Below are 27240 nucleotides of genomic sequence, written 5' to 3'. Positions count from 1 at the left end.
CTTGCTGCATACTGCAGTGGTCCGGTGACCTTTTCGATATAACCAGTTCTAGATCTTTAAAGTGCACTCGAAAGCCCACATGGTCATCTAGTTTGGAACCATCCACGATTCCATCACTTCCTTAATTGCAAGGATCTCCGCTTGATACACACTGCAGTGTTGGGTAACTTTTCGATATGACCAAAGATCTAGAATCTTTAGAGTTCACCCCAAAACCCACCTGGTCGTTTAGTTTGGAACAATCCGTATAGAAGTCTATTTAACTTCTGTTACCAGGGATATCGTCTCCTCGATTGGTTCTTTCAGGAATATTGGTACAGCACTTTTTATCAAAAAGCGGCTCAATCCACACTGCCTGGAACATCGACTATTGTATGAAGAATAACAGAGTGTTCGTAGCCGCCATGTGCCCAAAGAGAAAGCTCCCTTAACCTCACGGCAGTGGTCGCTGCAATTTGTCTAGCCACAATGTCCAGAGGCAAAAGATGTAGCATGGTCAGATGGTGCCATCCTCAGTAAGGCTGTGATGCACAAACAACCATTGCACCAGGTTAAGTATTGAACAGTAGGTGGACTTTTGAAGCGCCGTCCACCAGATCACAACACCATATAGCATTATAGGTCTGACAACTGTAGTATATACCAAAAGCATGACGCGCGGTCTAAGTCCGCAACTTTTGTCAATGGCTCTCTTGCAAGTATATAGGGCAAGAGTTGCCTTCCTTGCCCTTACCAAAATGTTGGATTTTAAGTTCAATTTCCTGTCCAGAAAAACACCCAGGTATTTTGCGCTATCTTCAAATGGAACATTTTCTCCTTCCAAGGAGACAGATGCCACTGTAGGCAACTTGTTTATTCTGCTGAAAAGAATTACTTATGTCTAGCACGGATTTATACACAGACCACTTTCGGTAGCCCACTTTGCTGCTGGAAATAGAGCTTCCTGAAGTGTATCTCTTAGAGTGTTGGGAAACTTTCCCTTGACACGTGATCACGTGATCAGCATACGCAATCAATTACACCTTGTTCTTCCAGAGACAATAATAAATATATTGTCAATGACAATATTCCAAAGTAGAAGAGATGGTGTACGGTCTTGAGGTGTTCCTCTCCTGACCCCTCGTTTTAGATCCACAGATCCCAAGCATACCGTAATGCATCTTTTAGTAAGTTATTAATAAACTTTCTTAGTAGAGTTGATGCCTGTTCATTCCCTTGAGGAGTTAACGCTGCTGAATGGATGGGGCTCGGTTAGGCGGGAAGAAATGTCACCAATATCCAAGGAGGGAAGTGGACTGTATGTTGGTTTTAAAATTGAAATGGACTGGAGCTTCGAACAACAGATGAGGGCGAACAGATATGTGGTTTTTGGTAACCACAGATTCTCCAAGTAGTGGCAGATACGAATAATGAGAGTTGGTTAAATAAAACAAAATCGTGGGTTTAGATTTGTAGGTGTATTTATTCAAGAAGGGTTGAGATGCTCACCAGTTGATCGATTATGCAAAAGTGAACGAGTTCTTAAGCCTAACTTGCCAAGATAGTTACTTTTTGTGGAATTTCTTTGTTTTTTAAATACTCGTTTAAACTAAAGTAGTCATTCACAATAATTCATTCGGTTTAATTCATAACAATGACTTTAAGACTAAGGCAAGTATACATAACTAGAGTAAAGGAAATTCAGTGGCGCTAAAAAACTAAGTCCAAGCTCGAAGTTTGGACATGCCGCCGGGCCAGAAGAAGATCAATTTGTGTTAGAACATAGCACTGAGGCTAAAGCTCGAATAGCTTCAGATAAAATCTGTTGATTAGCCTTTGCTGGGCTATTGGTGTTAGCTGTGTCGTCGGTTTGGATTTTGTTGTTGCTGTTGTTGTTGTTAGGCTTGATATTAATATTACGGCGATGGCAGCGTTGTCGATGAATGTTTTCTCTCACGTCGGATTTATTGCGGTGATTGTTGCTATTGGAACCTTTTGGACTTACTGGTTGTCGCTTGTGATCCATATTGGGTGCTTTCACATAATTAGGATGCAGCAGTGTATGGTGGGGTCTTCCACATTTCCGGCACATATTTCCCGATCGACAATCCCGAAATCGATGACTTCTTGCTAGACAGTTGACGCAATATATTTTCTTTAGAACGAGGATGTTACGTTCTTTCGGGGTCATCGCTATGAATTTAGGGCAAATTTTTAAAGCATGGAATCGGTTGCACAACGTGCATTTATACACATTAGGCTTAGAAATTTGCGCTCTTATGGGTGATCTGGAATGTAAATTTTGTTGATAAGTTATGAGAGTGATGAAATTAGATGAGAGGAAATTAGTTTCGGTTAGTATGAATGAGTTTATTAATTTGAGTTTGATTCCGTCGTATTCTCGAATGGAAGAAAACATAATTTGACAATTGGCCGATTTAGAATTCCAGTTGCAGTACGTACGTCTGCAATTCTAACATTATTGTCCGAACCTAGATAAGTCTTCTCTATTCTTCCTAATCGCCATTCACTAGGGGGTAACAAATCATCCATTATTGCTACCAAATCCCCTACTCTCAAATTGGGTTTTTTTGTCTTCCATTTATAACGCTTGTGCAGAGTCTTGAGATATTCCTCCTTCCATCTCAAGGCGAATTGATGGTGAATAGCCTTTAATTTCAACCAACGGTTTATCAGAGAAATATTGGGAGAAAGTGGTTCAGGAAAGGCTAATATGGGTGAGCCCTTAAGAAAATGGCCTGGGGTCAATGCGGTTAAGTCGGCTGGATCGTCCGACATTGCAGAAATGGGGCGGGAGTTTAAAACGCCTTCAATCCTTGCCAGGATTGTTTGAAACTGTTCAAAAGTAAATTTATGAGCTCCTGCAATCTTCTTGAAATGTATTTTAAAACTTTTAACTGCGGCCTCCCAGAGGCCGCCCATGTGAGGTGCGTGTGGGGGAATGAATCCCCATTCAAACCCATGAGCTGCGTATTTTTTAGAAATGTCGCTAGAAGCAGATTTAATGAACTGGGAAAACTCACGAATTAGTGCTCTGCTAGCTCCTAAAAAGTTTCTGCCATTATCCGATACGATCCTACGAGGGAGCCCTCGCCTCCCAACGAAGCGGTAAAACGCAGCCTCAAATGCGGCAGATGATAAATCAGAGCATGTCTCCAGGTGTATTGCCCTTGTAGCAAAACATGCAAATACGCAGACATATCCCTTTATAGTAGGTGCCCTGCGAAGGGATGAGCTTTTTAGCTCAAATGGCCCTGCGAAGTCTATACCTGTCGTATGGAAAGGTGGCGATAGAGTACAACGCTCCAGAGGTAAAGGTGCCATAATTTGAGTGTTTTGCTTCTGTTTGTACAAAACGCATACTTTGCAGTTATATATAATGCTCTTTACCCTTGGTTTCAACCTGGAGACATAAAATTCGGTCTGCACAAATCTACACATCTGGTTGCATTCCGCATGAACTAAAAATGAGTGCAAGTGAAGCAAATAGAGATGGCAAAGTCTAGAATTACCGGGTAGAATGATTGGATGGCGTTCCCTGTATGGAAGAAATGAATCAGACAGGCGTCCATTCACCCTAAGGACCTGATTGGAATCCAGAAAAGGGTTCAAAGTTGATAAAACGCTTTTATTTGGTAGTGGCTTTGAGTTCAAAAGCAGCTCATATTCTAATGAAAAATATTGTCGTTGAGCAAGTGATATAAGACGAAATTTCACGAATTGCATTTCTTGCATGCTCAAATCATACGATTCGTACTTGCGGGTATTTCCAGGCATTGAGTTATGGAAGAAGCGAAATATATATGAGATTACTCTCAATGCCCTTGTATAGGATGAGAATCTTAGAAGAATATCGTTATTTTCTGCTGCCACATGATGCATTTGAACCACATCATGTTCCTTTAGAGGGACTAGCGGATTCTTTTTTGGCCAAGTACCCTCTGGATTCGTAAGCCAAGGCGGACCATTCCACCACAATGTACTGATCTTCAAGTCCTGAGGTCTACAACCGCGAGTGCCTATATCAGCCGGGTTATCATGAGTGGAAACATAATTCCACTTGGCGTCGGGAACTAGTTCATGAATTTGGGATGCCCTATTTGCGACGTAGGTTTCCCATAACATTGGGGGTTTTGAAAGCCACCCCAAAACAATAGACGAATCCGTCCACAATGATACAGAACCAAAATTCATCTCAAAAGTGTTCAAAATGTAGCGAACTAGTTTGGCTAGAAGCACAGCGCCGTTTAATTCTAACTTTGGCAATGACACTGTCTTAATGGGAGCAACTTTGCTTTTGGCCATAAGAAGGTTGGAAATAACTACAGATGTCGTTGTCTGGCATCGTACGTACACGGTAGCGCAGTATGCCATTTTTGAGGCATCACAAAAACCGTGTATTTGTATGAGATCTGTAGGCAAATATTTAATCCATCTAGGTATAATGACATCCTCTACGTGTGCTAAATCATCGATTAAGTTGTTCCAAGTATCAAGAGAATCAGGACTTATCGTTTCGTCCCAATTGGAACCTTCCAACCAGAGCTGCTGCATTAAAATTTTTGACCTTATAATAACAGGAGTAATCCAACCGGCGGGGTCGAAAAGTTTCGCGACTGTGGAAAGAACTTGACGTTTAGTCGCCTGGGATTTTTTCTCTATGGGTATGGATGCATAAGAAAAGCAGTCTGTTAATGCATTCCATTTTATACCAAGAGTTTTAGTGGAGCTTGATTCATACAATTTTAATAAGTCCATATCGTATAAATCCTCAGGAGGCAAATGTGATAATAACTCCGGTGCATTGGCAGTAATTTTCTTTAATGGAAAACCCGCAGATTTGAGGACAGCGATCAAATCATTTCGTGCTTCGATGGTTTCTTCGATGGTGAATCCACCAGATAAAATATCATCCACATATGTTTCTTTTCTCAAAATGGATGCGACTTTGGGGAATTCTGTTTCTGAATCAGATGCAAGTTGAAGTAGAGTGCGTATTGCCAAAAAGGGAGCGCAATTTATGCCAAAAGTGACCGTGTTCAAATGGTAATCTCTTATAGGCTCTGCGCTTTGATTTTGAAACAGAATTCTTTGATACGCTCTATCTTGGGGATGTACCAGGATTTGGCGGTACATTTTTTGGATATCTCCACAAAATACGTACTTATATTTTCTCCAGTTGAGAATTATGGAAATTAAGTCGTTTTGTAGTGTGGGACCGGTATGAAGTACATCATTGAGGGAGTAATCGGATTTTGTCTTGCGTGAAGCGTTAAAAACAACCCTGACCTTGGTTGATTTGTGATCCGGTCGCACTACGGCATGATGAGGGAGGTAAAAGGAGTTAAATTTACCTTCGGAGCCTAGTTCGAGAGAAGAAGTCTCTTCCATATGACCTAATGAAATATACTCCTTAAGGACAGACCTGTATTCCCCTCGAAGCTCGGCATCCTTGATCAGTGTCTTCTCCATTCTTGTATACTGTCCAAGAGCGAGAAATCTTGAAGAGCCAAGAAAAATGGAGTTTGGAAATTCCTCTTTAAAGGGGAGTCTAACGACATATCGACCATTGGGAAGACGCGTAGTCGTCTTTAGGTAGAACTCTTCACAAATTATTTCGGATTCTGTACGAGGAGAAATGGATGGGATTTCTTCGATTTCCCAAAATTTTCGAAGAATTTCGCTAAGATTCTCATCTTCGGTGGGAATTACGTTCGTTGTGAACGCTTGAATCTTCTCACCCTGCATTGGGCCACTTAGTACCCAACCGAATATTGTGTTGTACGCCGAAGCCAGACCACAAATATTCTTCTTAACACCCTCGAGATTAATGAATCGCTCAGCGTCATTTCCGAGAACTAAATCGATATTCGACGATTTATTGAAGTTGGGATCTGCTAAATCAAGGTCTCGCAGTTCTGGTGAATTTGGAATTTCAAAAGAAACAGCAGGAAGCTTCTGTGTAACCTTTGGCAAGACAATGGCATTAACTCTACATCGTGTGTTATATCTTCGAGAAAAAAGTACAAGTTCACATTCTTTGTGAGCCTTTTGTGTCTTGCAGCCTATACCAAATATCTCGAACGAAGATTTTCGATATGAAACTTGGAGCATATTTCGTACTCTCTCAGAGAGAAATGTTCTTTGGGATCCTGGGTCTATTAAAGCCCTAATTGTGAAAAGTTCACCATTGTGTTCGACTTGAACAAGCGCTGTTCTAAGCAAGATTGTTTCACTGTTAGAAGAAAAATTGGCCTGTACCTGGGAGTATGACTCTGCCGATGACGATTGTGAGATATCCTCGTGTCGTTCTGAAGAGATACTATTTGCCGAGATTTGTTGCTTCGGTGAAAAAGTCTGAGAACCAGATTCAGACTTTCGAATCGGTGGTTGGTCTAAGTGCAAGAGTGTATGGTGATGTTTCCTGCACGAGAGACAAGTGTTCTTACTCCTGCACTTTTGTTTCATGTGAGCCTCTGATAAGCAATTATTACAGATTTTATTTTTAAAAACGAAATCTATTCTCTCCTGGGGCTTAAATTTACGAAAATCTGGGCATGTTCGTATGCTATGATTCTCTTTGCATAAAGTACAGGAGGTTGTAAGTTTTTCCTGGGATGTGTACATCTGTATTTTTTCGTTGGATTCGGAGTACGAAACCGATGGGAGACTATGTCTATCCTTCGTTGATTTAATGCTGGATATTCTTTCCACGACCTCAAATCTATTAAGAAGGAACTCGTCCATTTGAGACCAACTTGGCAGTTCACGATGGGACTTGAGGGATTGTTCCCATAACGAAATAGTCTCATTTGGAAGCTTTGTAGACACCAAATAAATTAATATTGGGTCCCAGCATTCTACCTGTACCTGTAAGGACTTCAGTGTACATAGGCAGTCACTAACTGTAGAGTGAATCCTTTGAAGAGATTCGCTATTTTCATCTGTGGCAACGGGAATTTCAAATAATATCCTGAGCTGGTGGTCTACCAGCACGCGCTTATTCTCATATCGGGTTCTCAAAGCTCCCCATGCGAGATCAAAATTATCATCGCAGAGAGTATATCTTTTCACGATAGCGCCAGCACTACCTTTAGTCTTATTTCTAAGATGGTAAAGTTTCTGAGCACGGGTGAGTTTAGGGTGGTTCACGTAAACGGCCGTGAACATATCACGAAAGGAGGGCCATTCCTCGTAACTGCCCTTAAATACCTCCGTGTCACATGGCGGGACTTTTATGCACGAGCTGTAAGTATCAGAAACATGCGCACTGGAACTGGTCTGGAAAAGGTGCTGAGGGGCTAGACTATTCCTAGTTGACATAGTTCTGGAATCAGCCCCTCCTGATATCTTCAGAATGTCGACAATCTGGGAACGAGTCTCATAATATGCCTCTGAGGTCACATTAAAATTCACTTTAGCATTCTCCTTGAAGTCTTTTGTATTGGTTGTTTCGGGAGACAACATTAGACTTTCATAGTCTATTTGCAATTTTTTCCACCTTACTTCCAAATCGTCCAACTTGACTTCAAGAAGTGAATCAGTCTGGTCCGTAACGTCAACTTTTTCAAAAGCTGTGCAAAAGCTGATCAGATGATCACAGTCAAACAAAAATTTCTCGTGGATAGGGGAAGGTTTCACAGCAGAGCTGCCAGTAGCCGAATTCGCCTGGTTAGAGGGTTCCATTATTGTCGTCGAAGTTACTTATACGAAGAAAAAAAAAATAATATATCTAACAAATTTCTCAAGAAAGATTCGTTCGAGAGATATATCGAATATCCCTTTTAAGTTCTAAAAAATCGAACCTAAATATCCGGCTGTCAAACTTCAAGTCTGGAGCAATCTGCGCTGAAGAAGCAGTACCAGCTGAAATCAAAAAGGCAAGATAGTCCAAGCTGTGGAGTTGACAAAGGTTAATTGTAAACCTTTAAAAAAACGGAATTGATCATAGATAGAGAGGGCAAAGTTTTGATAGGGATAAGTTCATCCACAATATCAGAGATATGGAAACAATGCTGTCCGACACGAATAACTTTAGTATTATTCTGTTATCTCGGGGGTGTACAATCAGTACATTAAGTATCTTCCAAAAAAAAGCGAAAAATTCATCTTCACTGGGGAAATAATCATTATATGTAGGATATGCCTTCTTTTACGTGTGGAAAATATGTTTGTTTTATTCAGAATTTGTAGATGTCTATAATTGTTTGTTAGTTGGCAACAAATTTAATAGAATCATGGAGTGCAATGTTGTTACTACATATGAGTATAGTTTTTTAATTTTTTATTTATTTCAAAAGGTAAATTTTTTCTTTTTTATTTATTTTTTTTTTTTTGTTTTTTTTTTTTTTTTTTTTTTTCGTTGGTGTAATTTTGCAATATGTACAAATACAAGAACTAGAATTATTTGGGAAAAAAATAATATTACGGGCCACCCTAATATTTCAATGTGGATTTCAATTTCTTGGAACGATCACATATGGGAGTGTTTACATATGAATTTCGTTTTGTTTTGTTCGTTTTTATTCTTTATAGGAATTTTATTCATAAAATAAGGTATCTTTATGTAGATAATTTGAAATTGAAAATCAATTGTTACCTTAATGTGATGTTGCGTAAATTCTGTGGCATATGTTGCAAATTATTCACTATCACAAATCATTAATACCGTTCGCGAAATGTCTTCTATTTTAATGCGTATAAATTTCAGCTTATCTTCTTATTATTTCTAAACACTAATTGTATGTTTCTCACATTGTCATTTCTTCTTCATTCTTACTTATCACTCTGGAAATATCATCCACAGAACTTCTGCTCTCTCTTTTGTCACGAGGCTGCGATCTTCTTTGACTGGAACTCTCTCTTCTCGAATGGACCATGTTCATTCCCTTGAGGAGTTAACGCTGCTGAATGGATGGGGCTCGGTTAGGCGGGAAGAAATGTCACCAATATCCAAGGAGGGAAGTGGACTGTATGTTGGTTTTAAAATTGAAATGGACTGGAGCTTCGAACAACAGATGAGGGCGAACAGATATGTGGTTTTTGGTAACCACAGATTCTCCAAGTAGTGGCAGATACGAATAATGAGAGTTGGTTAAATAAAACAAAATCGTGGGTTTAGATTTGTAGGTGTATTTATTCAAGAAGGGTTGAGATGCTCACCAGTTGATCGATTATGCAAAAGTGAACGAGTTCTTAAGCCTAACTTGCCAAGATAGTTACTTTTTGTGGAATTTCTTTGTTTTTTAAATACTCGTTTAAACTAAAGTAGTCATTCACAATAATTCATTCGGTTTAATTCATAACAATGACTTTAAGACTAAGGCAAGTATACATAACTAGAGTAAAGGAAATTCAGTGGCGCTAAAAAACTAAGTCCAAGCTCGAAGTTTGGACAATGCCTATAAACTACAACTTCTTCATGATTGACGTCGGTTTTACATTACTGAAAGCACCTTTAGTGTCAAGAAGCTGCTGCCGCGACAAATGGAAGCTGCTGCCGCGACAAACGATCTCCAGGGAGCTTTGCCCTAAGATATGTTTCTATCAACCTCTCAAGAGTCTTCAGTATAAAGTATGACAGACTGATAGGACGAAAATCTTTCGCCTTCGTGTGGTAGGGTTTTCCTGCTTTCGGAATGAAAATGACTTTCGTGTCCCTCCATCCCACAGGTATAAATGACATGCTGATACATGTAGAGTTTACCTCCCTAAGGCAAGGAATCAGTCTATAAGACACAGCTCGTAATTCATGGACAAAACTTCTTATCGCCCAAAAGATTTTTGGCTCAGACACTATTTCCCTAATAACTTCGGAAGAATGTGTACCAGTGACAACCTCTTTTGGTATTCTTAGTCCACTTACCATTCCTCCACACACCCATGGTTCCTGGACAAGAACCACGTCAAATCCCCCTGCTATGAGGGGGACCTTTAGTGCCGCCGAAGCGGCTTTACAATGGTGGAGTTTTATCTGTAGAAAACAGACAATAGTCAGGATTTAGAACTTCCACCACTGTTGCGTTAGCCTTGTCTTCTGATGCCGCCAGGTGTTCATCCTCACAAGATTCATTAGATCTTCTCATTAAATCTTCCGTACGCATCCAAGGGCAGGTGAGAAAGCAGTGGAACCACTCTTCCTCAGGACACGGGGCACCTGCGGTGTGGATGATTTCTCCTTAGATTCTTCACTAACTGCTGCTAAGTACTTTGTGAGTTCTGTGCTTCCCCGCTGGCGCACAATTTAAGCCCAGTTCAACAGGATGACCCACCCACACAGGGCTTGTCGGGTCCCGTTTCGATGCCATCCCTTTCTGTATCGATTATGGCAGGGGGATTTTCAGTCTCCTGCAATCCGCCAGACTTTAGCTACGTGGTCGATAGTTCCTCAGATTCGATAACCCTGCAATGTCAACTTGTTGAATCCGTAGGACAGAACCCCTTCAGACTTGTTGAGGTCAGGGAGACAGCAGGAGTTTAGTACAAATACTTCATGGCTCCGGTCACCATCAGCCTCATTCAATCTACCAATCTTCTAATCGGTGGTTGAAAGATTAGGATTACATTCCCTTAGTCTTCCAAGTATGGATTCAGGAACTAAGGGAATCCTTGGCATCTTGACTAAATCTAGTGCTGCATCTGTGCAGATCTCACCAATCTTTTTGAGCGCACAACGATACATTTCAATTTATAGTTGATCCCCGAAGGCAATTAATCTGTATCGGCCTCTATACCAGCCTGCATCTTTACAAACTAGAAGAGACCCAAGAAATTCCGCAAGAACATCGAAATATACCGATTGACTATCCCACTACAATTATAATAAGAGTAGTGTCTTAAACGACTCTTTCTCAAACACCATAAGGCTCTGGCATTGTTTACATCAGTTTTGCCTCTGTCCGACTTTTTCTGGCCCAGCCATAGCTATGTCTGTCCTTATCTCATCAGCAAACATAATCTACAACGTGTCGTCCTTTTTGACTTTGAGCAATCAGTCACTTAGGAAACTTTCTTATTTAAGATAGACTTTCCTTTAGGTTATAGTTTTTCATGCGTCGTCCTTTTTGACTTTGAGCAATCAGTCATTTAAACAATTTCTTTATTAAAAAAAAAAAACTTTCCTTTGATTTAAAACTTTTCATTGAATTAAAATATACAATAACTTATAATTTTTTATTCAATTAAAATATACAATAACTTACTGTTACCATAATTGTTAAAGTTTCGATGTAAACTCACCTAAAATGAGAAAAGAAATTTTAAAAATTAAAATAAATTATCGACATGATCAATTTTAAAATATAATCATACATAGTTTATGATGTTAGTAAATATTAAACAATTGTATGCTCAACATCCCAAAAGTATGCAATTTTAGGTCACATATTTTGCAAACCCAAATGTATGCTAACATATACAACAGGGAACGCACATAACATTGCACAAGTATGTGTAGGTCAATGTGTGCATACTGCAGTACAAATTAAATTTCATGACATTATAATCCCAATTAAAGTAACTAAATATGTAGAAGTTGCCAATATTGCACGTAAAATTGAAGCATACATACAGGAAAAGAAATAACGATTGTTTTTTGACAAACTTCAAAATGCATATAAGTCGAAGTGTTATTAAATTCTTATCTGTTCGCAAATCCTCAAAAATAGTTCAACCAATTCTTCCAAATTATTGACCAAACGTGTAAGCCCGCTGGGGTCATCATGAGACATACGTTAGCATTTCTGCTGACACCCCGAGTCTTAAGGATGAGGTAAGGACATCGAATGAACTGAAAATTATATACACCTTTGAAAATATGGTGTCCATTTACAGTTCAAAAGCAAACCACATACTGTAATCATTAACCTAGATCAATAGCCATCCAACGTATTATGGTATCTATTTCACAACATTTTACATTCATCGTAGAATAAAACTCATCGCACGATATTAACTATCCGCAGAAACATAGTCACACACTACTAACAAATTTTGACCGGCAAGGGATGACTTTGAGCACCACACAGGTTGCAACTATGAGTTGCGATATGTTTGGCATTCAATGTGATCACGAGAAGCTCAGTTGAGACCTACGAGGCGCGTCCGCAGGCTGCAGATAGTGGGATGCTTCATAAACAGAGCACCTGCAACTGCAGTTGAAGACAATTAAGGGCACCAAGTGGAGAGTCTTAGTGAGAGGTCGGTCGGCACCGGATCGAATCAATGAGTGCTGTCCGATTCGATTTTAAGCTCAATGATAAGGGACCTCCTTTTTATAGCCGAGTCCGAAAGGCGTACCGCACAGCGACACCTCTTTGGGGAGAAGTTTTTACATGGCAAAGTACCCAACAAATGTTGCCAGCATTAAAAGGGGATAACCATCGCCGAAAATTTTGCAGATGTTCCTGACCTGGCGTTCAGCGTCATAAGCGGACATGCTGACCTCTGTGCTACGGTGGCCTCCAGTCAATCCATTTATAACCCCTCGATATATTGATCTGAGACCCCATAAAGTATATATATTCTGGATCGTCGATCAACCCATATCCATCCGTCCGTCTGTCGTAATCACGATAGCGGTCGAACGCGTAAAGCTAGCTGCTTGAAATATCTACAGTTACTTCTTTTTAATATAGGTCGTAGGGGACTGTAAATGGGTCATATCGGTTCAGATTTGGATAAAGCCCCCATATAAACCGATCCATTTGGCTGAAATTTGGAACAAAGACTTGTGTTATGACTTCTAACATCCATGCCAAGTAAGATCCTGATCGGTATTTAAACTGTTATAGACCCCATATAAACCGATTCCCAGTTTAGACTTCGTGACACTTCAGACACCTCAAGTTTCTTCATATTTGACTGAAATTTACAACAAACACTACCGTTATGACTTTCAACATCCATTCCAAGTATAATCCGAATCGGTCTATGAACAGATTTAGCCCCCATATAAACCGATCCCCCGATCCGATTTGGCTGAAATATGAACAAAGACTGTGTTATGACTTCTAACAGCCATACCAAGTATGATCCGAATCGGTCTATAAACAGATATAGCACCCATATAAACCGATCCCCGAATTTGATTTTTGAGCCTCTAGAAGATTCAATTTTCATCCTATTTGGCTGAAATTTGGAACAAAGACTAGTGTTATGATTTTAACCATCCATACCAAGTATGAGCCGAATCTGTTTATAAACAGATAAAGCCCCCATATAAACCGATCCCCGGTTTGACTTCTTGAGCCCCTGGAAGCCTAATTTTCACCAGATTTGGTTGAAACATGAACCAAAAACCTATCTTTTCAGCATCAGTGCCAAATTTTACCCGAATCGGTCAATATGTGATATTGGCCCCTCTAAGTACCGATATACCGACATAACTTCTTGAGACCATAGAAGCCTCAATCAATTTTCAATGGTAACCATCCATCGCAAGATGGTAATCATCCATCGCAGGAAGGTAACCATCCATCGCAGGATAGTAACCATCCATCGCAGGATGATAATCATCCATCGCAGGATGGTAGCCGTCAAGGTCAGGATGGTATCCATCCATTGAAAGATTAAAGACATTCATCGGAGGAACTATTGAAAACTATTCACCAACCGTAAACAGTGCTCCGCAGAATGGTTACTATCCTACTCAGAATCTAATTATCCAACATAGGATGGTAACCATTCAACTCAGGATGGTAACCATCTAAGTAGTCAACTCACAATGGTAACCGTTCATCGCAGCATGGTTACTAACAAACCATGAATAATTACCATTCAACTCCGGATGGTAAACAACCATCATAAGGTGATAACTATCCATTTCAGCTGAATGTTTACTCAGCTCAGGATCAGGATAGTATGGAAATTATCAAACTCAGGATGTTAACCACTCAACTCAGGATGGATGTTATCCATCCAACTAAGGATGGTATCCATCCACCGCAGGATGATTACCTACATTCCAGTTGAAAATTATCCATCACAGGATGGTTAGCGCAGGATTGTAACTATCGCACGATGGCCACCATCAACCTAGGGATAGTTGTTTTTCGCCAGTCACGAGTGCGTCACTCGTCGCGGTGTGTCGTGTACGACTCTCGCCTTATGCCGTACTCCATTGTTATCAACGGTACCGGCTAAATATCCACTCTGTATCCCCCCTGGGCATCCCCAGCATCCTGATCACCGCATTCATCTACGCCGTCGCTTCCAGGTCCATATTTTTCCTGCGTAGTACTCGTTCGGCGTATCTCATTACCGCCTCCAAGTTCTTTTCGTTCTCCAGCATCCTCTAAACTTTTGTGTTTAGCAAAACGTTGTCAATCGCTGTTTCCAGTTCTTATCGTAGTGCAACCAAGCGCTTGCGGTAGAAGAATGGGTGCTCTATATTGTCTGCAATTTCCGGCTCCTCGTAAATGCACTTGCATTTGTCCATTCTATGTGGGAATTTCCGGAAGAAACCACGACCTGTCAACATCAGTGTAACGTAAAAGTTTATGTTAACATATTTCCTGTCCCTCTTTTCCCGTATATCGCGGATAAGTCGATGCGTCTATTTGCCCCGAATTTCATTCATTCAGCATTGTTTCCATCCCCCGATAGTCTGCGATCGTATGGCCCGTATATGATTCGTTTTAATCTCACCCGCTCCGTGGTCTGTAGGTCTATCTACAAAGGCTAAGGCCACTGTTCGGTAGAATGTTATGACCCTAGGAACCTTGAGCATTGATTTTGCTCGTGCATGCTGTCTGCAGTGTCTGGCCTCATATTTCGCTCCCAATTGCATAACTCCGTTGAAAGTCTACGACTGCTCGCGAAAGCCACACCTTTGATTTCCATAGGGCGACTGAGTTGAGCATGTGCCAGATTTGCTCTGCATAAGTCGGCTTTGTATTCAGCCGAATCCCAGAAATTTTCACCAATATCTTGGTTCTCTCCAGTATGTCATCTATGCGCATTTCCAATTCCTCTGCAATATTTTTTTTTCGTTAGGATTAGCAATTCAGCCAGCTATCTGCAAGCTGCAGACCCCGGTAGTAGCCAATACATGGCCATACCTACCTCAGGACAGTAATGATTCACTACAGAATGGTAACCATCCATCGAAGATTGGTACCCTTTAAGACGGGAGAGTAACCAATTGCAACCATCGACCATAATTTGCGAGATGGTAACCATCCACCCAAGGATGATAACCGTGTATTGAAAGATGGTAACCATCCGTCGAAAAATGGTAACCATCCATCGCAAAATGGTAACCATCCATCGCAAAATGGTAACCATCATCGCAAAATGGTAATGGTAACCATCCATCGGAAAATGGTACCCATTCACCGAAGGGTGGTAACCATCTGTAAGCATTGACGAATGGTAACCGTCCATTGAAAGATGGTAACCATCTATTGATGGTAGCCAACCATCGAGGAATGTTTATCATTCAAAGAAGGATGGTAACCATCCACCGAAGTATGGTAACCATCCACCGAAAGATGGTAACCATCCACCGAAGTATGGTAATCATCCATCGTGGAATCGTAACCATCCACCGAGGGATGGTAACCATCTATTTGCAGGAGGGTAAACAACCAATGTTAGATGGATTGAAGTCAGCACCTGAACAACTGACATTTTATTGAATTTTTTCGAGACTACGTTTTGCTAAGTGTACCCTGCATATATTTGGTACAACAAGAAATTCAATTGTAATACCCAGCAGTATTGATAGAACGACTAAACTCACACACACACACACACAAACTCATTTAACCTAAATCCATTAAGAGTGAACTTCTTTATGCCAAAATGTGACTAATTGAACATCACTTGAAGAGAGTCACTTAAATCATTGGCAATAAAGGGAAAGCATAATAAATAAACTAGAATGCATCTTCTTTCAATGCAAGGCAATGGACATCCAATACAAAAGTGCTCAAAGAACAATACGATGAGCTAAGAACGCAAAACTCACAAAAAAAAAAATGCAGACAATAAAATAAAAACTTTAATTGAATGCTCACAAAATGAAGTGAAGAAACTTTAAATACAACCGTTCTTTCTTCTTCTTTCTTTTCTACAAAAGCTGCATATATTCTATGCCAGAATAGAGGACAAAGGGTTTGGGGTTTTTTCTTGTGTTGAATTTAAAATGCACTCCATCACCACAACGATATCTTTGGTGTGGTGGACATACTTCATTCTGACCATGTGCAAACGATATAAATCATAAACTGTACTTTGGGGCCCAATATTTGTTCTTCGGGTGGTTTGGGTGCATTGTCTGTGGTAAATGTGAGTAGCCAGTTAATTGTTGTTGAAAAACATAAAAGAAAATTATAATAAAATTTTTAAGAAACTAAAGAATAACACAATGATTTTAATTGAAAGAGGGCAAAGAGTTGACAGACAATTTGTATATTTTAGTTTGTAGACTGCAATGACGATGGGCTGCAGGAAAAAAATATATAAAAGAAAATATTTGACAGTAATTTAGAAACACTTAAATACAGCGATTCGGGGCTAAAGCCTTCCTACGCTAATGATTCACTAGCGATGGTAGTAGTATAGTGGACCGCGATGCAGAAGAAATGCAATATGAGAATATTACATCAGGTCCCGGCACGGGATAGCTGTGAGCACCACACAGGCTGGAACATTGGGGTCCGATCTGTGTGATGTGCATTGCTGTCACGAGAAGCTTAGCTGCTATCTACCGGCTGCGTCCACAGATTGCGGATAGTGGAATGCTCCATACGGAGTAGCTGCAACGGCTGTAGCGAACAATCAGCGGAATCGAGCGGAGAGTCTGAGTGTAAGGCCGAGAGGCACCGGCTTTTGCACAAATACTGAGTGCCTATGATGCTCGATATGACAAGGCGGGTTATTGGCGCTTTTAAATATTCAATGGCCACCCGATTCCCAATGCGATCGGTCCTTTGGACCGGAACGGGTTTGCTCACCTACAATAGCTTGACGAGGATTGCCACCTCCACATGAAAATGTGGCTACAACAACAGCAACATCAGATCCGTTCAGGACGATTTTGATCGGTTAAAGTATGAGGCAGCTCAAAAGTCTATGAGACTAAAGACGATGGGGAAAAGTATTGAAGGTAGAATATAGGTCGCATTATCGACAATCATTTCAAATATAAAGGGTGCTGGGAAAATCGGGAGGAAACTTAGCACACATGAGAATGCGAGGTCAAATTTAGAGGCATGGCTGAGATACACGTGCCTGAGATGGCAACGCTGGTAGAAGAACAGCAAAGATCTTATGGGGAGATCTGGACCGAGACGAATCTTGAAGGAAAATAGGAAGGAGACTAGTATGACCTCCGGAACTTACACTGTATAGGTGAGGCTAACGAAGCTGTTAAGATATACACATATTGGGTTGCCCAAAAAGTAATTGCGGATTTTTCATATAGTCGGCGTTGACAAATTTTTTCACAGCTTGTGACTCTGTAATTGCATTCTTTCTTCTGTCAGTTATCAGCTATTACTTTTAGCTTGCTTTAGAAAAAAAGTGTAAAAAAGTATATTTGATTAAAGTTCATTCTAAGTTTTATTAAAAATGCATTTACTTTCTTTTAAAAAATCCGCAATTACTTTTTGGGCAACCCAATATATATGTATAGATAGGCATCGGACATAACAATAACCACGCAACAGCCTTTAAAAATTAAGATAATGTGCTGAAACTTTGCACAGATTTCTTTTTTGCCTATAGGCAGGCTAAGTTCGAAAATGGGCAATATAGGACTATATCTTCATATAGACCGATCTGCCGATTTAAAGTCTGGGACCCCTAAAAGGGGCATTTGTTTTCCAATTTCGCTAAAATTTGAGCTATGTTCGGCGTGTCAACATCCATGCCCATCTTGATGTAGCCCCCATATAGATCGATCCTCCGATTTAGGGTCTTAGGCCCATAAAAGCCACATTTATTATCCGATTCTGCTGAAATTTGGGACAGTGAGTTGTGTTAGACCACTCGACATCTTTCTTTATTTTGGCCTAGATCGGTTAAGATTTGGATATAGCTGCCATATAGACCTATCTCTCGATTTAAGGTCTTGGGCCCATAAAAGGCGCATTTATTGGCTGATTTTGCCAAAATTTGGGACAGTGTGTTAAGCCCTTCGACATCCCTCTTCAGATCGGTCCAGATTTGGATATAGTCCGATCTCTCGATTTAAGGTCTTGGGCCTATAAAAGGCACATTTTTTCCGATTTCTCTAAAATTTAGGACAGCGAGTTGTGTTAGGCCCCTCAACATCAAATTTGGGACATAGAGTAGGGTATTATGTCGTTTGGAACATTGGAAACAAGAGAACTTGCTGGTACAATTTCTCACACTATGCACCTTCGAAAAACAGTTAAGGCATAAGTCGAATCTCTTGATCTCCATCAATCTCTGTTGCGGGGTCATGGTCAAAAACTTGGGACATTTGCGGATCACATGGACCTCTGTAGGGCATAGTCGACACTTGGAATCTGTCACCCTAGTTTGAAATGCTTTAAGACCTTTATTCCCAGATCTGGGGTTTGTCTTCTCGGCAGAAGAATCGGGCGCAGGGTCCTTCCTGCGCATCTCGGAGCTGTGTTGGCCCCCTCGACATTCCTGTGCAATACGGCCCAAATCGGTCCAGATTTTGATATAGCCGCCATATATACTGATCTCCCCTTTTAAGGTTTTAGGCCTATTAAAGTCACATTTATTGTACGATTTCGTTGAAATGGAGCACAATAAACTGTGTAAGGTCCCTCGGCTGTTGCAACGAGTAAGGTCAAGATCGGTTTATATTTGGTATTTTTGGGCCCATACTATTAGCATTAATTATCCGATTTCGATGAAATTTGGCACAGTGAGCTGTGTTTGACTCTTCGACATCCTGGTTCAATATGGCCTCAATCGGTCCAAATTTGAATATAGCTGCCACACAGACCGATCTCCCAATTTGGCGCATTTATTTCCCGATTTCGCTAAAATTTGGCACAGTGAGTTATGTTATGCTTCTCGACATCCGTGCCCAATATGGTTCAGTTCAGTCAATATTTTGATGTAGTCACTGTAGCGCAGAGATTAGTATGTCCGCCTATGACGCTAAACGCCTTGGTTCGAATCCCGGTGGGAGCTTCAGAAAAAAATTTCAGCGGTAGTTTTTCCCACTTAATGGTGGCAACGTTTGTGAGGTACTATGACATGTAAAAACTTCTCTCCAAAGAGGTGTCACATTGAGGCACGCCGTTCGGACTCGACTATAAAGAGGAGGTTAAAATTGAGCTTAAACTTGAATAGGACTGCACTCATTGATATGTGAGAAGTTTGCCTCTGTTTCTTAGTGGAATGTTCAGGGGCCAAATTGCATTATTTGCCGTCCATGTTAGTTCTTGAGCCCATTAAAGGTGAATTTTTGAACCGATTTCGCTGAAATTTGGTACAATGAGTTGTAGTAGACCCCTATATATCTATAAAGACCGATCTAACGATTTAAGGTCTGGGACCCCTAAAAGGCGCATTTATTTTCCGATATCGCTGAAATTTGACACAGTGAGCTATGTTAGGCGTTTTAACATCCATGCCCAATATGGTTCAGTTCGGTCTATATTTTGATATAGCTGCCATACACATGTACCGATCTCCCGATTTTTGTTCTTGGGCCCATAAAAAGTGAGTTTTTTAGCCGATTTCTCTAAAATTTTATACAATTATTTGCATTCGACTCCTACAATCCTTCCTGAATATACTGTTTTACCGTTTTGAACAGTGAATTATATTAGACCCCGAGACATCCGTGCCGAGTTTAGTTCAAATGGGACCATATTTCGATATAGCTGATATGGATAGAAAAATTAAGCATTTTCATCCGTTTTATGGCGAAATTTGTTTAATATATATATAGTCGAATTGATGGGTATCCAAAGTTCGGCTCGGCCGAATTTAAAGCTTAAAGCGAACTTAATTTTCTTACATATTTCATAAGTGATGTCCCATCTTTACTTTTATTTTTTTACAATCTTTATGAATTCGTTACTAGTTGTTAAGTTTTTTTACCCTCTCATTTTGTTTCACTTTCACTGAAGTTTGTTGCAATTGGAGCAGACATATGTTTTTCGTTACAAATGAGTAACAAACGTTGCCTGTTAAATTAAAACAAGAAAAAACCTAGTAATAATTCTGTGCACTCATGCAAATCAGCTTTTCAAGCAACAGCATAGGTATACAATTAAAACTAAAAAAATTAACATGTCAGATATTACCAAGGCAAAAGAGGGTTATAAGGAGAAACAGACAGCCACATTCATCTATCTTTTGGTCAAAAAAAAAAAAAAATATTCTGCAGTAGCTTTAATAGCATAGCACAAAATTGAAGACAATTTAATTTACTAGTATGAAGCTTTCAATTGAATTATTGTCCATAATTTTCTCTATCACCCCAAAATACTGAACAATTAGCGTTAAAAAGAAGTAAAAACAAGTCATTAGTGATTGTTTGCTTCTTCAATTCCCATTTCAAGTTAATTATCATCATGTGTGTAGCATTTGACTTAATTATATACAGATAGTGTAATCGATTTAAGTCCTTGAGGATAATTAATTATTAGAGCATATTGCCCAGGAGTAGTATGACAATGGGTAATTATTATAGCAAAGGTTCAAATTAATGATCGATATTAGGCAATTTGTTCATAAGTCATATAAGACAGTTGAGAAATGAACTGTAAGTAGTCTGTTCGGATATGTAGGCTGCCCAATAAAATAAATAATTGGTAATTTGCAATAATAATTCACAATAACAATTCACAATAATAGTACACACCGGAGTTCAGAGGTCAACATGGTCGCCTTTGATAATCTGTTCGGAAATATAGGCTACCCAATAAAGCAAACAACACAATAATAAATTACAAAAAAACATTCACAATAATAAAACACACCGGAGCTCAGAAGTCAGCATGGTCGCCTTTCATAATTCTTCGTAAATATAGGCTGGCCAACAAAAGAAAAAATTGATCATTTGTAATAAACACAATAATAAATTACAATAACCATTCACAATAACAAAACAAAATAATAGCATACACCAGAGGTCAGAGTTCAACATGATCGCCTTGATGATCTGTTTGAATATATATACTGTCCAAAAAAGAATTGGGAATTTGCAATAAGCACAATAACTATTCACAATAATAGTACACACCGGAGCTCAGAGGTCAGCATAGTCGCCTTTGATGATCTGTTATGTTATACCGGCAGCCCAATATAAGAAAGTATTGGTAATTTGCAATAAACACAATAATAAATTACAATAACCATTCACAATATTAATTCACAATAATAGGTCTCCTTTGATGCATAACGCCTGGATTAAAATCGCGGCAAAAACATCAGAAACATTTTTTTCAGAGATAGTTACACCCTCATAATGCCCCCCATAGATAATCAGCACTTATCTACATAGTGATGTCGATCTGCGGCAAGCCGTTCATACTCGGCAATCAAAGGCAATCATTGATCTTAAACCTGCATCGGGCAGCAGTCATTGATGCAGCATCAGCATTCCGTTAATCCTTAATGGAATGTTCATGGCCTAACTTGCAATTCACAATAATAATTCGTAATAATAAATTTAATTCACTATACACTGTAAGAAAAAGGACGGTACTTTGCCAATGCAAATGCAAATTATACATTCCACTAAGGAACAGGGGCAAACTTCTCACATGCCAATTAGTGCAGTCCGATTCAAGTTTTAGGCTCAATGATAAGGGACCTCCTTTTAGTAGCCGAGTCCGAAAGACTACACCTCTTGAGAGACAAGTTTTTACATGGCATAGTTCCACACAAATGTTGCCAGCATTTGGAGGGGAAAACCACAGCTGAAATTTTTTTCTGATCGTCTCGACAGGATTTGAACCCAGGGGTCCAGTGTCTAGACGAAAATACTAACCTCTGTGCTACGGTGGCCTCCAATACCAATACCGTCTGGTATTATTTTATTCACGTTATTAACAAATATTTTAAATACTATTTGGTATCAATTTGATACCAGTCGAAGAACCCTATTAAGAATTAACGGCGTCACATTTGTATTCTTGTTATCGCGCCAAAAGTGCTTGTCATCGAAGCAAAAGTGCTGCAGGTTTAGTTCGAAGATGGGCTATATCGGACTATACCTTGATATAGCCCCCATATAGATCGATCCCCCGATTTACGGTCTTGGGCACAAAAAAACCACATTTATTATCAGAATTTGCTGAAATTTAGGTCAGTGAGTTGTGTTAGGTCCTTTGATATCCTTCTTCGATTTGGCCCAGATCGGTCCAGATTTAGATATAGCTGCCATATAGACCGATCCGTCGATTTAGGGTCTTGGGCCCAGAAAAGCCACATTTATTAACCGATTTTGCTGAAATTTGGGACAGTGAGTTGTGTTAGGGCCTCCAATATCCTCCTTCAATTTAGTTCAGATTTGGATATAGCTGCCATATAGATCGAACCCTCGATTTAAGGTTTTGGGCCCATAAAAGGCGCACTTATTGTCCGATTCGCCAAAATTTGGGACAGTAAGTTGTGTTAAGCTGTTCAACAAGTTTCTGCAATTTGGCCACATAGAAGGCACAATTATAATCCGATTTCGGTGAAATTTGACACATCCGTGTCGTATATGGTTCAGATCGATTTATATTTGGATATAGCTATTATTATTATGCATTTTTTACCGGCTTATGACGAAAGGGGGTTTACATATATACCCGAGGTGGTGGAATATTCAATAACGATTTGGTATAAAACCGACACCGGTTTGGTACTAAAACAAATAACAGTTTGGTATTGATATCACAACCAGTTTGGTAATAAGGCTAATACCAAATGGTACTAATCATTTTATTTTTCATCCAAACCATGCGGTATTGATTTCCTACCATACGGTGTTTCAATACCGTATGGTACTGAAATGAGCACATTTGATATTAACTTTCCTCTTTGTATACATTCCAATGAAGCATTCCCCTAAGAGGAAAATACCCTCTCCTATTTCTACGAATGCATCAGTGGATGTTTATAATTTTCCTCTGACCAATGTGTTCAGACCGAGGTCTTTGATTTGCCCTTGAGTGGTCATTCGCCATCTGTGGAAGTGAATGATTGACCAAGGGAGAACTTAGTATTATTAGGTTCAATTCCATCAATATCTGTTGAGCTCCACTCACATCCGTCGGACTTTTCCAATACCCATCCTCAATCCATTCTTCCATCGCCTAAAGTCTCAAAGCCGCTGTGTTTGCCTTAAACATAATCTGTATGTCAATGAGTCGGATATCTAGAATAGTCTCCAGTGCCCTAGTGGGCGTGGTACTCATCGCTCCGCCTATGCTAAGACAACATGTTCCCTGAACCTGTTGTATGGTCCTTATGTTGTACTTCTTCTCCATAGCAGTCCACCGCATGAGACATAACCTTAACGCCAACCCCTTGGAATTTTTTTAGGTTTGTCAATTCCAAAAGGAAATGTTCTAGTCTTCCTAACACCCTTAAATATCTTAATACTGAATCTTCTGATGCAGCTGAGATTGCGAATTTATTCGCCAATTTATTTGAGACCACCTACCTTAGGGACCCATCGCTTGACACAGCGTAGTCTCTTGCGATAAACACTTTCAACACGATATCTAACATAAGATTGTCTTATAAAGAGGTCTTGAATGTACTTCGTATGCGCAAGCGTGATATCAATCCGGGTCCAGATGGAATCCCATCTGTAGTGTTAAGAAACTGTGTGACTTCGTTGTATGTTCCCTTAACGGATTTATTCAACTACTTTCTATCCTCTAAATGTTTTCCTGCTCTGTGAAAAGATAACTTTATTATACCACTTCATAAGGAAGAAAGTAAGGGTAAAGTGGAAAATTTTAGAGGAATAGCAAAACTTAGTGCTGCGATTCCAAAACTGTTTGAGAGATTAGTGACGAGAAGGATCGTTTATATGCTAAGCTCTGTAATCACTGTATCTCTACATAGATTTATTAAAGGAAGATCAACGTCTACTAAACTTGGAATTACGTCTCACATTTTTGAGGCATTCTCTATACAGTGTCAGGTCGATGCGATATACACTGATTTTAGTAAAGCCTTCAATCAGATAAGTTACAACATTTTGATTTTCAAACTTGCCATGCTAGCTTCTGCGCTACGGTAGCTGTATAAGAACATTTTAATAAAATTTCGTGTTTTCATTAAAAAAAACATCTTCTCTTTCGACCCACTTCAGTTTTCACTGAGTATGCTTCTTGCCATTAGATGAGGGAGTTATGTTAATAAGCCCAAACCGCAATATCGCAATTTCGTTCTGCAAATCATTAAATATGTATTGGAATTAATTGTAAAGACCTTAATCGTTCCATGGAGACGAGACCATTGTAACGCAGTAGTGGTGTTTGCAGATGAGAACCACAAAAGAACGATGTATAAATTGGCCCCAATCCCTTTTAAATGCGCTTCATTAGAGTCATTTGCTGTTAATTTAACGAGAGACGCTCTTGCTGTGTACACATAATTGGAATACAATTCCGTGTTGTTTTTAGGTGCTATACAAAAGGCACTTAATTAACAATAGTAAATAATTTTTAAATCGACACACTTTTAGAGGAAATGTAATTCAATCGAATGCTAAAAATGGTCAGCAATTGTCAGAAATTATGAAAAATGGGTAATTTTTCTTTTATTTGTTTTAAGCTCTAATTGGGAATAAAAATGGAACTGGGAAAAACGTTTTAGCCTAAATAAATAAAATTCTGGTCGAAATGTTTTACCAAAAAATTCTATGGAAAAAAATGTTTTCCATTAACTTGTATTTAAATAAATAAATTCAACTAAAGGGTAATTTTTTAGCTATTATCTTTTTTGCAACACTGATTTAAACAGCTCACGCACGTTTCGTGTTTTGTTTCACTCTCAAACATCTTCAGTTTGGTCAATAATTTAACCATGAATCTTCTTACAAACGAATTTGCAAATTATTAAATTTTATTATCAAAAGGTGTTCTCTGTTAAGAAAGTTCATCGCTCTCTTCTTCCATTGAGCAATGAAGCTCATTTTTGGCTCAATGGGTATGTAAATAAGCAGAATTGTCGATTTTGGAATGAAGATTAGCCAGAAGGATTGCAAGAGCTATTTTAGGTGCTATACAATGTATCCAGAAAAAGTCACAGTTTGTTGCGGTTAATGGTTTGGCGGCATCATTGGACCGTACTTCTTCAAAGAAGATGCGAATCGTAACATAACTGTGAATGGTGAGCGCTATCGTGAGATGATATCCAACTTTTTTTTTACCAACATGCAAGAGCTTGACTTGCATGACATATGGTTGCAACAAGACGGTGCCACATGCCACACAGCACGCATAGCAATGGACTTATTGTTGAGAGGAAAGTTCGGTGAACATTTCATTTCACGTTCGGGACCCGTCAATTGGCCGGTGCGATTAAACGCCTTAAGACTATTTTTTGTGGGGCTATGTTAAAGCTCATGTCTATACAGACGAGCCCGCTTCAACTGAAGTTTTGCATTTGGCAGTGTAAAATTTAAGGAAATTTTCTATAAAAATCAAATTTTGTGAATTTTTTAACAAATAAATTTTTGAAGATTTTTTTTGAAAAAATTTATTAACGATATTCTTTTGCGAAAATAAAGTGTTGACAATTGTTTAGGTCAAAAAAAAAAATTTCAGAAATTTCTATGAAAATATTAAGAAAAATAATTTCTTCCGCATATTCTATGGCAATATACTCGGAAAGCCAGGCAGGAGGCAAGAATGTTATTTATACCCGGCAATACAAGTTATGCGACACCAAAGACCAACAAACCTATAAGTCTTAAGTCCTTACAGCTCTTAACCAAGGAACGTATTGTGAGTACCATCATAAAGAGTGGGACATCCAGTGAGCATAGACAAGCAGTCAAAACAGATTGCCTATGCCTACCGCCACAGAGAACCCAACCTGAGACCAGTATTGACGATGGAACCATCACCTTCTCCCAAGAAGCTCATTTGCTTAGGATTTGGAAGACTAAGATAAGCAAAAATCCTAGAATTGAAACATCAAGGAGTACAGGGGCGGGAAACTCAATACAGCCCGACAATGGAACCATTACCGGCATTATAAAGATTCTGAAGACTGAAATAGGCAAAGAACCTTTTTCAGTCTTCCGAACATCAAGCAGTGCTGTGATAGGAAATTCAATCCAGCCTAATGAGCAGGGAGCAGACGATGAGACCATCACCCACTTCCCAAAGGACCAATAATTAAACTCATCCAGATAAACCTCCTCCGAAGCGAGACGCTGTGATGGAGAAAATTTGCATGGGCAAGATTCAAAAAAAAAAAAACGTTGATAATGTATTTTCCCCAGAGTTGTCAACGTCGGATGCAACAGTGATGAGACAGGCAGACGGTGGAGCATACCTGGCATCACGTTATCTGCCTTTCGACTCTCTAAAACCGCCATAAATGACCTATTACGGATGCTGACTGAAGAGGGATTTGAACCCGTCTGCTACGCATAAGATTTTGTAATACTTTAAGGAGTAAGAATCAAAACCAACTATGCAGAAGGGCCGAAAGGGTCTTGCAGATTGCATACGACTGGGCTAGACCTAGAGGTCTCAATGTTAACCCAGAAAAACCCGAAATCTGCTTGTTCACGAGAAAGACAAGGGTGGACCAATTTAACGCACCACGTTTCCTCAATAGAACGATTTCGATATTTCACAAGGTCAAATGCTTAGAAGTGATCCTAGACAGGCAACTAAATGGGAAGTGTCATATTCATGAGCGTACCGAAAAGGCTCACAGATGTTGGGCACAACGAAGATGGGCCGTAGGCTCGAAATGGGGCCTGCACCCGGATACCTGGGATGATACTTAAGGTCGTGTGCGAGACACTGCTGTCAGAGGCACAGCCTTAGATTGACGGAACGTTGGAATTGCCATCTGGAGATGCTTGAGCTTGAGAACAGAATGGGCCTGGGGTTTACATTGAGAACCAAGAGACTGAGATCTGTTTTTGACTGCCTAACCACACAGTTACACACACAGTCCTACAGACGGAGATCCGGACAATCATGAAATGCGTGTTGTAGTATGGTTACACGGAAAAAAAATGATTTCAATCGCAGAATTAATTGAACCAAATAATTTTGAATTGAAACTGCTTCATTTCTCAATTATTTG

General features: G+C 39.6%; 2 protein-coding genes across 7 annotated transcripts in view; both read right to left on the bottom strand.

The window, feature by feature from the left end:
* The window catches only part of LOC106093307 (protein sidekick), a 490348-nt gene that overhangs the window by 418716 nt on the left and 44392 nt on the right, over nt 1-27240 (bottom strand). The gene's annotated exons all lie outside the window — the stretch shown is intronic.
* Nucleotides 1443-9385, bottom strand: LOC131996644 (uncharacterized). Its single transcript, XM_059366237.1, has 3 exons — nt 9163-9385; nt 8600-9058; nt 1443-2267 (listed from the first exon to the last, which is right to left on the bottom strand). Exons 2-3 carry the CDS (start codon nt 8629-8631, stop codon nt 1745-1747), a joined length of 555 nt encoding a protein of 184 aa, XP_059222220.1. The 5' UTR covers nt 8632-9058; nt 9163-9385; the 3' UTR covers nt 1443-1744.

The sequence above is a fragment of the Stomoxys calcitrans genome, chromosome 4 (assembly GCF_963082655.1).
Source record: "Stomoxys calcitrans chromosome 4, idStoCalc2.1, whole genome shotgun sequence".
Lineage (NCBI taxonomy): Eukaryota > Metazoa > Arthropoda > Insecta > Diptera > Muscidae > Stomoxys > Stomoxys calcitrans.
The sequence above is the reverse complement of the archived record's forward strand: the minus strand, read 5'-3'. Positions and strand labels throughout refer to the sequence as shown.